This window comes from Pseudopipra pipra, chromosome 19 (assembly GCF_036250125.1).
Source record: "Pseudopipra pipra isolate bDixPip1 chromosome 19, bDixPip1.hap1, whole genome shotgun sequence".
NCBI lineage: Eukaryota > Metazoa > Chordata > Aves > Passeriformes > Pipridae > Pseudopipra > Pseudopipra pipra.
The window spans coordinates 12,612,900-12,629,106 of record NC_087567.1 but is presented as its reverse complement, the minus strand read 5'-3'; the positions used below and the strand labels follow the sequence as shown (position 1 = coordinate 12,629,106).

Below are 16,207 nucleotides of genomic sequence, written 5' to 3'. Positions count from 1 at the left end.
CCGCCGCGCGCCTGCGGGAGGCGGGGCCGGCGGCGCGCGGGACATGGAGGAGCGGGACGGCCGCGCCGGAGGCTTCAGGAAGGTGCGGCGGTCCCGGGCGGGGGGTTCGGTCCCGGGCGGGGGGGTTCGGGCCTGCTCATCCCTTCCTCTCTCCGCGCAGGACACCGTGGACCGGCTGCTCCGCCTGCATTTCCGGGACGGGAGGACGCGAGGTACCGGGGCAGCGGCGGGCGGTACCGGGAGGGCCCGGGCGCGGCTGGCTGGGCCCCCGCCTGCCGTGAGCGCCTTGTCGTTGCAGTGAACGGGGACGCGCAGCTGCTGATGGCCGAGATGCTGAACGTCTTCGTCCGAGGTGAGCGCGCGGGGTCAGCCCCAGCCGCCCTGTGGGCCCGTTACCGACCGGCGGGGCCCCCGCCCCAGCCTTCGCCCCGAGCGTCCAGCACTTCGACTCATCCCCGGGCGGGACCCCCCTCCCTGGCAGCTCCCATACCCCTCTCACTGCCCTCCGCTTTCCCTTGTCCTGCAGAAGCGGCGGCACGGGCAGCGCGGCAGGCTCAGACAGAGGACCTGGAGAAGGTGGATATTGAGCATCTGGAGAAAGTGCTACCGCAGCTGGTAGGTAACCGTGGGCCTCAACTGCACGGGAGCAGGATGAGGATGTGAGCTGAAACAGCTTAATGCTCTTCCCCTTGGGAGATGTTTCAGGAACCTGGCCTATGTGCTGACTGGCTTGCTGCTCTCTCCTTACAGCTTCTGGATTTCTAGAGGCCTCCTGAAGCACATGCTGCCTGCCAGCAGATGGTCCTGACCTGACAGCAAACATCTGTCTCAGCCTCAGAGTCCAGCTCTGGGAAAAACAGTTTCAACTTTTTCTTCCTCTGTTGTTTTGCTTCCGTTTCCCCTCTCCTTTACCAAGCACAATACAGCCCATAGCAATGATGCTGTCAGATGCTATTTTTGAGAAGAGGCTGTCGTAGGCTTGTTTTGTTCAGCTGAGTATGTAACTGGTTTCCATCTTGCTGCTTTACTCCTGTAACAGGGGCCTGTACTTCACAGCATGGTAAGATGCTTTTGCTTTCTCAGCTAATGTGAGAAACAGGTGCTGCTTCACAGAGATGCATGGAAAGACTTAATGGCTGGAAATACCATCCAGCCTTCAGGCTCTCCTTGCCTCAGCAGGCAGCTGTGACAGCAACTCTAGTAGCTCCAAGCCTGTCTAATGAATAGGTCGTTAACAGGAGCTCAGTCACAGGCTCTTGCCAAGAGCAGGTAACTGATCTTTATTTTATAAATAAACAGTGTCTGTCCCTCACTACCTTCCAGTATTTCTCTAGAGCTGTGACATCAAAGAATACTTGGAACCTTTTAACCATTTGATATTCTCCTCAGAAGCTGCTTCCCCTCTGCTATAAATTTGTTCTCACAAACATCAGTAAGTTAAAAACCCGTCTCCCTCCCTTTGCTGTAATTAATCATCAAAAGTCAAGTTGCTTCAAAGACTTGAAGAGTTTCCCCCTCACCCACCCTCTTCTCTAAATCTTTGTAGGAGGAAAGGAAAAAAGGACAAAATAACAAACAGCATGTGTGAGAATCCCACATCACGGGACAGCCTGGCCCCTCTGGCGGTGGGGGGAAGGGAAGAGGGGTGGGGAGCAGGGGGGCGCTATGAAATAAGAAACCTCACACATGTGGGCAGGACCCACACAACCCAAGTGGCTTTGTTGGGAAGTGCGTGGCCCCTGCAGGAGCACCACTGACGGGCCATGGCTCGGGGCCTGCACTCCTGCTGTGGGATCAGCAGCAAGCAGGCCTGTTCCCAGGGACAGCTGTGGCAGGCTGAGGCTCAGTAGGTCCTTGTACTCTTTTCAGCCAGGAGCTATCAGGGTCATTCCTCAGGACACCAGCCACTTGGAAACCTCATGAAAACCGCAGTTTAATACACATTCTGATGACAGTACCAGCTTAAGCAGTCCCCAGCAGCCCTCTGCCACTCAGCCAAGACAACTGTTTGTGCAGCTGTGCAATGCACCCTGTGAAGGAACTGACCTAGTTCAGCCTTCAGCCCCACAACCATTGGTAAAAAAAAGGCAATAGCAAAAAAATGCAACTAATGCTACCTTTGAATGCCCCAAAACCCCAGGGATGAGTTCAGCTATTACAGCAGAAGAGATACTGAAACAAAACTAGCTCATCAGGTACCTGCAGGTATTGTTCTGCAGCAGGGCCGAAATCCTTGTAGCAAGCAGCATAGTGAACAGCCTGCAGTTTTAAATGTCAGGGCATCTTGTCCCCCTTAAAGAATTCAGTCCTACTTTCTTGCCTTTTCCAGATTTCAGATCCTCATCTCTCCCTCCTCTCTGACTCCTACTGACACAGGTCCCAAAGCTGCTGCCATAAAAAGGCTCGAGTTCCCTTCGCTGACACACACAAGCATTGACTCAAGAGAATTGCTGATGTGGACATTAGTAGTAAAGCAGCATTTTAATAGCAGCAACAGCTAAAACTAACTCTTCTTTGCATAGGGAAGAGGAATAAGACCTCTGATCTAGCTGTTAAAGGTACTGATTTTTCATTCTTGTGCTTGTATTGGGTTCGATGCGTGGCTGAGTCACACAAGGGTCAAACACAGGCAGAACTGCCTGAGAGAACTCACAGTCAGCAATATGAAGTCTAGTCCTCATCCCTGCACTTATCCCATGAAACTGCCCCAGGAATACTGATATTGCTGCTTGTATCCCTAAACTACTTCTGTTTTCCCACCTCAGGTACTTGCAGGTGACAGTTACAGTGCTTGCTCTTTATGAAACTGGGAGAGTCAGAACAGCTAAGCAAATTGGCACTATTTGGTGTCTCCTGTGCTCTTCAAAAAATAAGGACAAGCACATCTGAAGGCACACTGCAACAACTTCCTTCAAACCACACTGCTTATTCTAACCCTGGGGATCAAAAACACCAGCACAAGTATTTCCCCACCTATCATTAGCAATGGCTTCTGGTTTCCCCCCCAATATATCCTGCTTAAATTCAGCAAAGCAGCTCTAGCTACAGTCTGCCTCTGACTTGTATGACATGAGTAAGCCTGACACAGCACCTGAACCAAGATACAGACAGTCCTATGGAAGGTAGGCTCAGTCCACACTTAATCCACTAAAGCAATAAACTTTAAACATTATTTTAATGGGTTTTTGTTTTGCTGTGGTATGCCTTTTATAGCCTGTCAAGCACCAGAAGAGCTTGCTTTCCACAGGGAGGATTTAGAGCGGCAGCTGTACACAGTGCTCTCACATTCCCCACTGCCAGTGGCCGCACACATTCCCTGTTTATGTTTGGGTGTCATATAAGAAATCAATCTACTTTTTTGGTAAAGCATTCTGCTCCCTCTGCTTTGAGTCTTCTTTTTCCTCTTACACCTTTCTTTCATGCCTCCCCCTCCCTCCAAGTTTCTTCAAAGCATCTAGGACCATTTGGAAATAATTAGACCTGAAGGGAAATGTTGGCCAGGCTGGGAGACAATGACAAGTGCCAGGAACCCTGGGTGCCCTTTCTAGCCACTTTGAAGTTCATTCAGATGGTACAAAGCTCTGTTTTGCTTTGTTAAAAAAAAAAAAAATGGGAGGAAGAGAATGAGGCATGACAGGCCCATTGAAAAGGGAGCAGGTTCCTGTGAACTGACAGAGAGACCAAGTGCCGGGGCAAGAAACTTTATCAAAGGGACCGACCAAAAAGGGCTCCCACGGCCACTCTGCTTTATTACATATACAAATTGTGCAGATGTGCATGTAGTGCAGGGAGGAAACAAGGAAGATGGAAAACATGGTATTACTATACCATTGAACCCCAGCTCTCCATGGATCACTGACCCACGGAGACTTCAAATAGAATCCAGCACCATGGCTGCCGTGGCACTACAGAGTTCATCTCCAGTGTACTGGCAATTCTAACCAACAACATTCATCCCCACATGACGTCTGCAGAAGGCAATGACCCGGACTGGGGCTTTCCCCCAACACGAGCGGTGGTGCAGGGCATGGCCACCCTGCTCCAGGAACACTCCAACCACCAACCAAAGAGCCCCTTTAACTGGATGGCTTTTTCCTTGCTGTAATTACTGGTGTTAATCATACACAGTGAAAATAGAACTAGAGCTTAGGGCAGAAATAATCTCAAGAGGCATTCCATGAACAGATACCTGTGTTCTTTGTTAGTAACATTCTGGCAACTGAACACAATACACGGGCAGCAGCCCAAGAGGTTCACAGGAAAGGCCAACTGAACTGGTTTAAGTGACCTAAGTGCTTCCTCTTCATTCACTTTCCAGGTATCTATATCCAAAATTATCAGCAGCACTAACCCCACCCAGCAAGAAGCAGAGAGAAGTCTTGTTTTAGGCATCACTTAACAACTGTAGTTAAAGCTGAACCAGATTGTATCTTGATGCTAGAATCCAGGCAAATAGACTCAAGTGATCTCTGAAGGTAGAACTGGGAAGATTGAATTTAAAAATATGGACAGAAACAAAGTCCTTCACAGAAAGTATATAGAAATTATATCCCACTTATTTCTCTATGCTTATTATTTGCATGCAAGAAACCTTAAATTTAACTTCTAACCTTGCTTCTGTAGTCACAAAGACCATAAACAGGCCTTTCACTCCTCCACCAGGTGCAACTGGCATCTGAAATAGCAATTCTCTTTTTATAACTAATGTTCATACAGATTAGCTCTCCAGGGCCACTAACAATTTCTTACGCATTCTGAGTAAGTTCATCAAGACGGGGGGCAGCTGATTGCTCACTGATCCAGCAGCCCAGGATGCTTCATCTCTTTCCACCTACAAAAAAAACCCACAGGAGCATTAAAACACTTAACATGTAATTTGCACTGTCTCATTTCTCAATAATATGATCTTGTGGCTGAGGGTTCTGGACACTGCTGTGTTCAGGCAGCCTTGGGGACCACATGGGAGCACTTAGGGAGATGGAATGGTAAAAACATCATAACTTTTGGAGCAGGGAACTTCATCCTTCATGTTATTAATATGTATGTTAGAGCATATTATTAACCTTTCATACTAGCTGTTAAATGGGAAACCTGCATGGGCAGGTGAGATGATATTTTGTACTTTGTCCAGATAATCTTTACTTGGGAAAGAAAACTCTAAAGTGCAATGCTTCAAACAAACTGGAAGCAGGCAACAGTGAAGATCCTGTTTCCCACTGCATCAGTATCTCAGCACCAATCTATACCAGACTGGCCACAGCGGGGAAATACAGCAACGCACTGTTGGGAGCCTTCAGACCTTATGGTCTGCTTGTTGGAGCTGAGGGCCCCACAGTATCTTCCAGAAACAAATACTAAAAGTTAATATTTGGCATTAGTAGCCAGGGATTTCCATATAAGCATTACTAGTTTTGTTGCTGTTAAGGGGGCTGATTTAATGTCTTTTTTTTTTTTTTTTCCCTTTTTTTGATTTCCTCTCTTCTCTCTCCCTCTTGTCTTTGCCACTGCATCAAAAAGTGAATATTGCCAACTCTTTATTTCAGGAATCCTTCTTCTAATTATCTCATATTTTGTATAAATTCACATAAAAAACACACACATAAGCTATTTGTTCGGGAACTAAAAACAAGATTGCAGTTTTCTGATGAGGATAAACCAAGAAAAAATTAGTAATGGAAACTTGGTTGCAATCTTCATTATGGAAAACCACTACTGGTTTGCAGTGAAGATTTAAAACAGGAAGACCAGCTAAAAAAAATTCAAGAGAAAGAAAAGTACTAAAACAGACTACAGAAGCAAAAGGGAAAATAATGCCAGAGATTTAACAGATGACATTGGCCTTTGGTATGTAGAATGTCCTGCCTATTACTATTTGAACAACACTGGCAGAGTTAAGAGCTCAGTGCATCAAACCAAAAACATAGTTAAGAATGCTGCAAGCATATGGATTAGGCATCAGACTCCCCAGCATTCAGAGCCTGCACTCAGATCCTTCTCCAGTGAAGGCTCAGGTTCAAGTCACAAACCGATGCGTGATCAACAAGCAGTGAACCAAGTTCCTGCATGCACAAGCTGACATCTGCAACAATACAGGCAACATCCAACACGTTTGGCAGAGAGGAGCCTGCCTTCTGGGGCAGTTTAGAATGAACAGAGCTCTCCTCTGATTTCATGATACCTGGCAGCTTCAGCCATTTGGGGATTTTCCCAGGGGTCCTTCTCAAGCCCTGCAGAGCTCCCTGTGTGCTGGCTGCTCCCGGACACTCGCTGCTCTTTTTGTCGCTTCCCGCTTCTGGTTCAGGCAGGGACGGAGCTCTCGATGCTACAGATGATGAAGCAGAAGGAACTAATGATCTGGAAAAACACCTGAGAAAGAAAATAAGCAAGGAGAATTAAGCTTCATTTTTCATAATAAACCCTGTACCACCACCACCACCACCACCTTTAAATTTTTTAAGTCAGATTGAAAAGGTTCTTCTTTTTCCACAATAGAAGCACTAGGATTTACTTGATTTAGTCACTGAAATCCTATTTTGCAAAGGACTCACAGAGCTGTGAAGTTGAGTATGACAGTATGACTGTTTCTGGAGAGCAGGAAGCCCTAGCATCTTCAAAGAACATTTCTTTGTAGTAAGATGAGCTCATTTCATGCTTCCCCCATCCCTGAAATACTCAGGCATTTGCAACTCTATTCAGTCTCAACATACCTGGCTACTAATAAATCAGCTGCAGAAGGGGAAACTGCAGAGCTCAGCAGGTCCGATTTCAGGTAACAAGCTGTTTAAAAATGAAATCAAATCACTTGCTTTGTAACACAGACACATCAATCACCACAGTATCACATAGCTCTCAGCTCAACAAATACCTGCTGTATCCTACAGTAGATCTCCATCACCCTTGCCCCAAATGACATAGGACACTTTTTAACTATGAAAGTTTCTTTCACAACTCAGAGGTGCCCTATTTCATCATTCAAACCCCGAGATCTTGACATTTTCTTTCAATGCTCACCGCATCTCAGAAACTTTTCTGTGAAGCCAGAGCGTGCTTTGATCTCTGGGAGAAACAGGGATTCTAAGCATAAACCAGAGATGTCAAAGTACCAAAGATTCAGATCTGTTCTACCATCTTCAGCCAATCCACTACCACAGGAACACTGCAAAAGCATTTCATAGTAATTTGGCTAGTTAACATTTTGAACAACAGGACTTTTTTCTACAGAGCCATTCTTCCATCATTCTTGCTCTCATGGCAGACAATGCTTACTCCCCAGCCTAAGAATCCCATAAAAAAGGTACTATGTCTACATTTGTGCTCAAGCTAACTGACCAAGCCAGCTCTGAAGAGCTTCAGCCAGTTGGAATGGGGACATTCACCAGCATTCTCAAGGACTGCAGTACCCTTTGTCAGAAGATCTCTGACAGTAAGGATGTAATTCTCGGTCTACTACAAGAGCTATACAGTCAGCTGAAGGAAAGAGGCAATGCACTCACCCCTGCACTCCTCAGATCCAAAATGAATTACAGCAGTTGGAAAGAGTTTAGCCTGCAGCAAAAGGGGAAAAGAAGGTATCACTGAATGTAGATGCTTTCATAGTTCACAGTGAACATTAGAGGCAGGTTAGACAGGTACAGACAAATTCACGGAGTTCAAGCCAAGGTCACTGAACTATCTATAATTCAGAAAAAGTTAAACTTGTGCAGAGCACAGGGCACTTGGAGTACAATGTGAAGGAAAATTTTATTATCTGTTCTACCACACACAGGTGATGAGACCTGTAGAGCACGTGCTCACTGTGCCAGTGCCCTGCCATTCCTTCTCCTCTGTCCCCATATCTCCTGCCATTGTATTGCACACACATTCTCCACTGCTGAGCAGACAACAGGAATATGAAGAAGAATCTTCTAAGATCTGAGTGGCTGATAGCAAGAGAAGAAAAATCTAGCTATGCCCTCCAAAATCTATTCTAGATCATTTTATTACATTTACACCCTATGGGGTCTATGTCTATGGTCGAAATTTGTCTAGTTTTGCCAGCTTTCCAGGATGCAGTATTTCCTTTTATAAATCCAGCCTGAATTCCTAGTTCCTACTTGTCAGAATAATCGCCACATTCAAACACTTTTTCCATCCCGTGGGTTTGGTTGTTATTTTTTTCCCTTTACTTCAATGGAAGTTCCTGTGACTGGTGTCCATTTCCTCTCGTCCTTTCACTGGGCACGGCTGGGAAGTCTGGCTCATCTCTTTCATTGCACATGTTGACAAGCCCCCCAGAGCTTCTCTTTTCCAGGCTGAACAACCCTGACTCTCTTTGCCTGTCCCCATATGTCAGACGCATCGGTCCCTCGTTATCTTTTGGTCCTTTGCTGGGCACCAGAGAAACTGTAAAACTGGGCTCACAGTCCCCCAGTTCAACTAAAGAATCACAAACGCACCTGTAGGTAAAGGAGGGACCTACCTACGGAGGTTGCTCTGCCATCTCCAGTGACCACAGTGTCACACCACACCTTCAAAAAACCCAGGGCTGGAACTAAGCAATACATTACGTAGCACTACCCCACCACGTCCAGATGGTGTATCCAAGTGTTCCCAAGGGAAACAGAGAGCAACAAAGTCAAAATTATTGAACTTAGTACTAAAACCAGAGGCTGCTGCAAGCACAGGCTTGGATTTTTAAATGGTTTGAAGGTGATACGCAGAAGATTAATATGATATGCTATAACCAGCTGTACCAGAAAGGATTCTGAAAGAAAAATATTGTATTTATTACCTGCATCACATGTCAGTATAATACCACATAAAGAAAAAGTAGCTGAAACAATTCTGTTAAGCTTTTAGGAAGCCTTATACTAAGAAACAGGTAAAGACACCAAATCATAGTGTAAACTAGATAAAAGCAACCCACTGCCTCACTTGGTATCACTCATGCATACTTGGGAACTGTGCAGGGCAGACTGCCTGCTCTGAAGTTTTCCTGAGCCTCTGTTGCCACCATCAGCCCAGTCTGGATACTGGAATGACGGTCCTTGGACCTGATCCAGAACAGCAGTTACCAGAACGCAGCGGAACCCTGATCTTCACAGAGGATGCTGTGGACTGCTGCCCTATACAGAGACTGATAAAACTGTATTAACTGAAGGCAAAATGAAACAGCTTCACCTATCTTCCTGCCTGCAAGCTTCAGATGAGCATGTGGTATTACACATTTTTTGATGCTAATCCAAAGGCTGTGGGAGACTGTCTCACACAGCATGGCCAACACCACACTAGACTGAAGCAGGAGACATTCCTTAGCCTACTCCAAGTTTCAGCTCCTGCTAAAGCATCCAGGAAATTTCACATCCTTGAACTGACATTTTAGCAAAAATAATTATTTATTAGGTCTTTTAACATTTCATTCCTCAATCAACAGGGCCTAAGGTTGCCTGCTCCAGTCACAAAGACAGCTCTCCATAAACTTTTTTAATTAAAAAGTACCAGACATGGTTTAGAAACCTCAGAGAAAACTCTCACAAGAGCTTTGATGTTTTCGCTGCATTCGACTATTTAGGAAATGGGTGCCTTAAAAAGGGCCCCCCAACACACATACACTGAAGCCCTTTTACACACAACATCCTTTTCATGCCAGCTGCAAGTTGGAAAATGAGGTTTTTGTAGTGTGTTAGTGTTGGAATTTTTTAATAACCTCCCCTCTCTTTTTTTCACCTCCCAACCAATTATCTTGGTAAATAATTAACATTCTGAAGAAGATAAGTAAGCACAGCATCTCAGAGCTCAAAGCCCTTTAGTTCAAAGCCCTGCCCTTTTCTCTTAGTTTCCCTGCTGCCGCCACTGAAACTTCCTTGTCAATCAAGCTCTGGGCACACACATCAAAGCCTCATGTGGGAATGGCCCCAAGGGGTCAGAGAAAATTCATGGCAGGGCCTGTGTGAGGCACAAAGAGAGAAAGAGAGTGAGAAACACAGACTAAGAGCTAGACACACACTCAACGAACAAACACACAGACAGACTGTGCCCCAATATAAACCTCTACCCTATTTACTCACAGGTTGTCAAATAACCATAGTTCTCAGTTTCAGGATCCACGTCCACAATCATTTCCCACTGCTGGCAAAACATCAGTCCAAATGTTTCAGTTCAAAATCTTAATTGAAAAAAACTCAGAGGAGCTAGACAGCAGCCCACAAGTACACAGAATGCAACCTCCTTCCCATGGCTCCTTTCCCTGCATCCCTATCCCTTCCTAGGGGTCAGCCAACACGGAGTCCCCTCTTGCCAAACTTCCATCCAATAAGTTATTTTTCTTCAATTCAAACAGACTATTGGCTCATGCACAGAACCCTTAGTTCAGCTTCCTTTGTGCAGAATTTTCAGGTACCAATCCCAGCACTTCCTGAGAGCTCAGTACAGAAGGCAGCTGCACTTCACTTCTCACCCCACGAATTCTCTAGCCAGTCACTAGCAGGACATAATGCTGTCCCAGAGTTTCCTGAAAAACTAAAGTATTTAAATCAGCAGCAATTTTACATTAAAAACAAGCAGGCCAATGGAATGATCCCACTGTCCAAGGGCTGTCTTGGCACAAAGAAGAGAAGGCTTTAGTAGATGCCATGCAGGAAAACGTGTAAGCCCAAAGTCAAAGCCTCTAACATTTTCTAATACAGTTAAGAATGTAAGGATCACACACTGGCTGCTCTAACGTTTGCAGTTGTTCTAATGCATCTGCCAATGTTTCTAGAAGAACAACTCTCCAGTTCTTAACCTCACTTCATAGGATTCTCTTAAGATTATCTGTGAATCAGAACAGATTTTGAAAACTCTTAGAATCACACTGAGCCTGTCAAATTGAGTAAAAGAATCAAAGGCTGTCCAAAACAATTAAGTCAAAAAGCTCCGTTCAGTTTTATGCAGAGAATTACGACAACAGGACTGAGCCAAGAGCCAGTTACTACACTCAAACACCCAGCATTTCTTTTCCTTGCTGCTTTGGTTTCCAGCCAAAGAAACAATGCCATTCTGACTGGGGAAATAGATGCTATTATCTATTGAATTATAATGTACAAATCACACTGTGCAAGACATATTTACAAGATACAGTCAGATCTTGTACAGATCTGTACAGATGCACCAACAGCCAGAAATCCAACTGAAAATGGTGTTCCACTGTGCAATTGTACAGATGCAATACAGATGCAATTGTACAGCAACATGAAATATAAATAAAAATGGTTTGTGCTTGTGGGTTGGTTTTAGGGTTTTTTTGGTTTGGGTTGGGTTGGGTTGGGTTTTTTTGGATAGATGAAAAACTGAGACCTAATGAGATTAAATAACTTATTCAAGGTCACACAGGATGGCAGTAGACAAAATGAGAATTAAGTATGAAAGTCTCTAGAGCCCCATCCAAGGCCATAATCACAGGACAGCTTCTTCTGAAGGGATTAGAAAGTCAGTGAGGTAAGGAGAGAAGGAAGTCAATGTCCTACCTATTGCTCTTCCCATTTAGGAAGTATCATTCCAAATGACCAACTTCTCAGATTTTAAAAAGATCTAACACAGCTTCATCCATTTGCTTAGTTACAGTTGCAAAAGTTTAAATGAATGCTTTCCATTTCAGAGATCAGAAGACCAGCCTGTTACTCATAAAGCCACATTTAGTCTGAAACTATGCAGCTGAGTAACTCCAGTTTTACTCAAGAGAGGAAGCGAACAGTTACTTGGACGCTGCGGTGGTGAGCGTGGTTTGTGACAGCACGGCATCCTGGCACAACGAGGCTGCTGCATCTCGCATTCCACGATAAAAATATCCACACTAGAACAACGTTCCCGGGTGAATCCAGCTGTGATACAGCAGAGAAACATTTCTGCTTTGTTTTACTGCATGTTTTAGTAACTTGTTCTCTAGAACACAGAAAATATTTCAGGCAGAACCCTCCCCAAATAATGCCTCAATACTTCCTCCTTCACAGACATACACACGCAAAAAAAAAAATCCTAGAACAGAGCACTGCAGATGATGTCCATTATTCCCGGCAGTTGTTCTGTTCCCTGACAGAGCAATGCTGTCAGACCAGGCAGGGGCTGCTGTCAAAGGGAACTTGCAGCTGCCAGAAGGAGCAGCATTCTTTCCGTTACATGATCTGAGAGGATCTGCCACAGGTCTGCTGTTAGTTTGATGTTAGAAGATGAATAAGAAAATAAGCACTTCAAAGGAACACGCGCATGGAAGGAGAAACCCAAGCTACCAACATGAAATACTGCATAGTACACACACCCCAAACACATAAACTAGCTCTTGGAAAATTCAACTGGAAAGCCAGTGGATCAAAAGGTTCTCCAGCAAGACTGCACAGCATCACTGAAACAGAAATAAACACCACAGCTATGGTGAAAGGGGCAGACCAAGTGGTTCATGTTTATAACCTGAGAACAAAGCTGCCCAATGTGAACAGCAACTGCCAAAGGAGGTGGATATCCTGCAGCCACCACAGACGTGGGACTGATCCAGCTAAGACAGAGGACCTTTAAAATTCTTAAGGCAAAGATAAGATTTGAAAACACTGTTTTGAGAAGGCTACTTAATAAGGAATCCAGGTATAAAGAGTATTCATTGAGCCCCTGAGCCGAGATCAGAAAGATCTGGCCTCCAAACCTGACAGTAGCAGTGAACATTTTGGGCAGGATTTCCAGTCTGAAATCAGTTGTCCAAGGAAGCTCTCACTGGGACCAAAGCACCCTGCCATACTTGAAGCCAAGCATCATGAGGCAAGCATGGACAGCCTCTGTGAGCATGGGTGACAGGCCTCACCACAAACAGGAGGTGAGATTGCTAGCACATGCAGTCAGATGAGAAAATCCTGAATGGAGAAGTAAAGGGCTAAGACTTTTAGGTGAATGCTATCCTCTGTGCTGGATGGATTTCAGTATTAATTGCAATTCTCTTTGCTAGTGAGTGCAATAACCACAAGGCCTGCCACTGGAAGTGCCTCTAACAGACTTAACTCTGATGAAGTAATTTTTTCTGAAATTCCTTCAGATTTTTGCCAATAGAGAAGGCTTCATGCTGACCGTAGCTGGCTTCACTGAACAGGCATGCCAGATGTACTGCCCAAAGTGGCATTAACAAATAGGATATGGAAACAGAACCAAAGGCAAAGAAAGGAACAAACAGCTCGTCTGGATTTCTGCCTCGTGGTACGCGCCAGAGGAAACATTCGGTGCACTCTAAGATCTGATTAGAAGACCTAAATATTTATGTGGAAGCCTGTGGATTCCTTTAGCTCCTCTGAAGACAGAAGATGGCCTCCTGCCCTCTCTGCTGCCTTGACTTTTCCAGTGGCTGGTACTCCCACTTTCTGCTAATTCTTTCCTAGTATTAGCTCAGCAATCAATGATTTTTTTTCCACTAACCCACCCCAGATACACACTACACAAGTGCCTGTTTCTGGGAGGAGAAAGAAGCTAAGAAGCAACTTTGAAAAGCTCAGACAGCCTAGAAAAACACAAACAAGGCACTAGAGCTATAAGGCATGCAAAGCCAAGTGCTACAACAGGGAAGCCTGCGGTTGATCAGCTCTGGAGAGCAGAATATTATAAAACACTTCAAGGGACATGAGAAGAAGGCGGCCAGCAAAAACAGCAACAACAAAAAAATCAAAGCAATGCCTTGAAGTCTTTATGGGTTCCAAAAACTTCATGTTGCTGCCAATCTGTGTGTTCACTATACTGTAAATACACACAGATTTTGGGAGAATTCACTTCAGACAGTTCTTTGAATCCAAGTATCTTGGCAAACAAGTCGACAACATTTGTCTTTCTTCTTGGTTTTGCTTCCAGCGTAAAGGTTCTCCCTTCACTGTAAGTGATCAAATTTAATGAATATGGTGCCAATCTTATCAGCTTGAATGGAACAAGAGGGTGGAGAGAGCAGAAGTATTGATAATACGGTACTCCACCATCTGCAGTCACTCCTGTTACTGCCTTTGGCACAAACTTCAGTAATTTATAAGTGTCTGAATGCTCAAATGTGCTCACATTACTGCCTCAGACACCATCCACTCTTCATTACAGACAGTACCAAGGTAGTCTGTAGAGTGGAGGATAGCCCACTGCTAACTTAAGCAGCAAATTTTGGCAGTTACATGATACAACCTGACAACCTTAAAGAGATGTGCTACCGATAAAGACAAACTTCCTCCTGAACCTTTCACACATCCTGCAAATACAATGAAAGCTTGAGCAATTAGCTGTTCCATGACTCATGGCTCCCTTTTCCCTGTGATGTCTGGAAGAACTGCACACTCCACAGCACTTCAGTCACGTTGCACCCTATATACCATAACACTGTTATTCCAGAACAAGCTTTCTCAGTACAGGGGTGCTGGGGACTGTCAGGTTACCTTAGAGCAAAAGCTCCTCTTCTCCCAGCCCCAAAGCCACATATTTTACAAAGCACCTGCCTACTGTCTTTACAGAGCAGCTTTTTCTTTTCATCTCCCTCCTTCCAGATCGGGGAACAGAAGGGGAGCTCTGACTAAAGTTCAAAATGTCTCCCTTCCATGGATCACAGGATGCCTGAAAGGGGAAAGGTCTCCACCAAACCCCTCTGCAGAGAGCCCAACCCCATGTGGGGCAAGGCCAGGCCCTGCAGGCTTCTCTGCAGTCCCCAGCCCTGCGGGGACTCTGGCCCATGCAAACCTCTTCCCACACTGAAGATTTCTCAGCTTGGAAGGTCGTAACATCAGGTGAGAAGCAGTGAGCAGGTCCCCATCCCCAGCACTGCCCCAGTACCACAAACATCCCCTCTCTCTCTCCTGGTCCAGGCCAGGGGTTTTTTTAACAAGAGCCCTGAGGCTCAGGCAGTGCAGCCCAACTGGGAACAGACACCTCTAAACAGGGCATCCAACAGTGACACAGTGGGCACAGACAAAACAGAGTGATTTCTGCACTCATTTCCACCCAGAGAACAAAGGCCCTTCAGCCCCTGCCAGGCACCCGGATTCCAGCAGAAGGGAAAGCCTACCTGAGCAGGAGACATTATGGCACAGGGCCTGCACTGACATGGTGAAAGTTAGAGAGGAAAAAGGATCTACACTGGCAACAGGAGCAAAGCTTCACCCAGAATCACCCAATCCAAACTGAATGGCATGACAAGATCTCAGCAGGAATTGATTCCTTCCTGTTTGATGCTTCATCCAAGTAAAACATTGATAAACATACAGAAGCATTCCTTCCATAACAAACCATGACCTGAAAGGGACACAGGCTACATGTCCACCGGCATTAAACACAAGGACAGAAGAACCATAGGCAGAGCCAAGTCCGTTCAATCCAGCCAGTATCCTAACAGTGAACTATTCAGTAATGAGCTGATGATTTCATCACCTTAAGACTTTGCTCCACAAGGTAACGATCAACACAAGAGCTCACTGAGCCATGTACGACGCTCTAATTATTGTCCCTGTACATGCATCACACTTACCTATGCTGAGCCAGCTGGGTAAGCCAAAAATGCCAAGTCATGCAACTGTTAACTAATGTGATAATAATCTCTTCATAGTGTCATGTTACAATCCCTAAATAATATTCTAAGCATGAGATTTTACTTGCTTTCCACATTTTGCAAGTAATTGTAATGATTTTGTGTAGTTAAGGCTGTGCTTAAAAACTCCATTTTTACTTTAATTATATTCAAATTCTCAATGTAACCACTTCCTAATTAGTTTGACTGTGCTGTGATCGTATGTGGCATAAATAAAATCAACTTTGGATTGGATACCCTTTATCTTAGTTGGACACTACTCATCTTTCATATTGAGAGAGAGGATACGAGAAATGAGAAAATATCCTTCCTTAAAACAGGCAATTTGCAAATAATTTTCAGCTTTCAAGCACAGTATCTCTAACAGTCCCAGCTGTGTACCAACGACAAGGCTTCGCACTTTTGCCATGTGCCACAGCAAGCACTGCAGTCCAAGGAAAGTCACCACGCCCGGAGATGTTTGACACTAAAATCAACCAGGTTCTTCACCAAGTTGTGATTTCTAATGAAGTCTCTAAGACTGGGCTGTAAGGCAACTCCAAGTCTTTACAGAGCACTAATTTAACACATTTTTTGTTTCAGGGAGCTGCCACAAGGAATGAATTCCACTGTAAATGTCACAATTAAGAAACTGGGAAATTGCCACATATATAACAAGCACCAGTAATG

General features: G+C 45.0%; 2 protein-coding genes across 2 annotated transcripts in view; one reads left to right on the top strand and one right to left on the bottom strand.

The window, feature by feature from the left end:
- The first annotated feature begins 43 nt into the window (after positions 1 to 43).
- On the top strand, positions 44 to 1,312 carry CENPX (centromere protein X). The gene is made up of 5 exons (XM_064676361.1): positions 44 to 82; positions 161 to 212; positions 299 to 352; positions 527 to 615; positions 751 to 1,312. The coding sequence occupies exons 1-5, from the start codon at positions 44 to 46 to the stop codon at positions 763 to 765; spliced, it is 249 nt and encodes an 82-aa protein (XP_064532431.1). The 3' UTR covers positions 766 to 1,312.
- Positions 1,313 to 4,173: 2,861 nt separating this feature from the next.
- ASPSCR1 (ASPSCR1 tether for SLC2A4, UBX domain containing) overlaps positions 4,174 to 16,207 on the bottom strand; it is a 34,724-nt gene continuing 22,690 nt past the window's right edge. The window contains exons 13-16 of the mRNA XM_064676342.1: positions 7,494 to 7,545; positions 6,708 to 6,777; positions 6,179 to 6,366; positions 4,174 to 4,831 (exon numbers count right to left, since the gene is read on the bottom strand). Of these exons, the coding sequence (XP_064532412.1) occupies positions 4,818 to 4,831; positions 6,179 to 6,366; positions 6,708 to 6,777; positions 7,494 to 7,545 (324 nt within the window). The 3' untranslated portion in view covers positions 4,174 to 4,817. The remainder of the gene's footprint in view (positions 4,832 to 6,178; positions 6,367 to 6,707; positions 6,778 to 7,493; positions 7,546 to 16,207) is intronic.

What these genes read in the sequence shown, in the direction of transcription:
- CENPX (XM_064676361.1), top strand. Translation starts at nt 44, where the DNA reads ATGGAGGAGCGGGACGGCCGCGCCGGAGGCTTCAGGAAG. An exon ending in GCGCCGGAGGCTTCAGGAAG is followed by an intron (nt 83 to 160) that starts GTGCGGCGGTCC and finishes CTCTCCGCGCAG; the next exon opens with GACACCGTGGACCGGCTGCT. An exon ending in GCTGAACGTCTTCGTCCGAG is followed by an intron (nt 353 to 526) that starts GTGAGCGCGCGG and finishes CTTGTCCTGCAG; the next exon opens with AAGCGGCGGCACGGGCAGCG.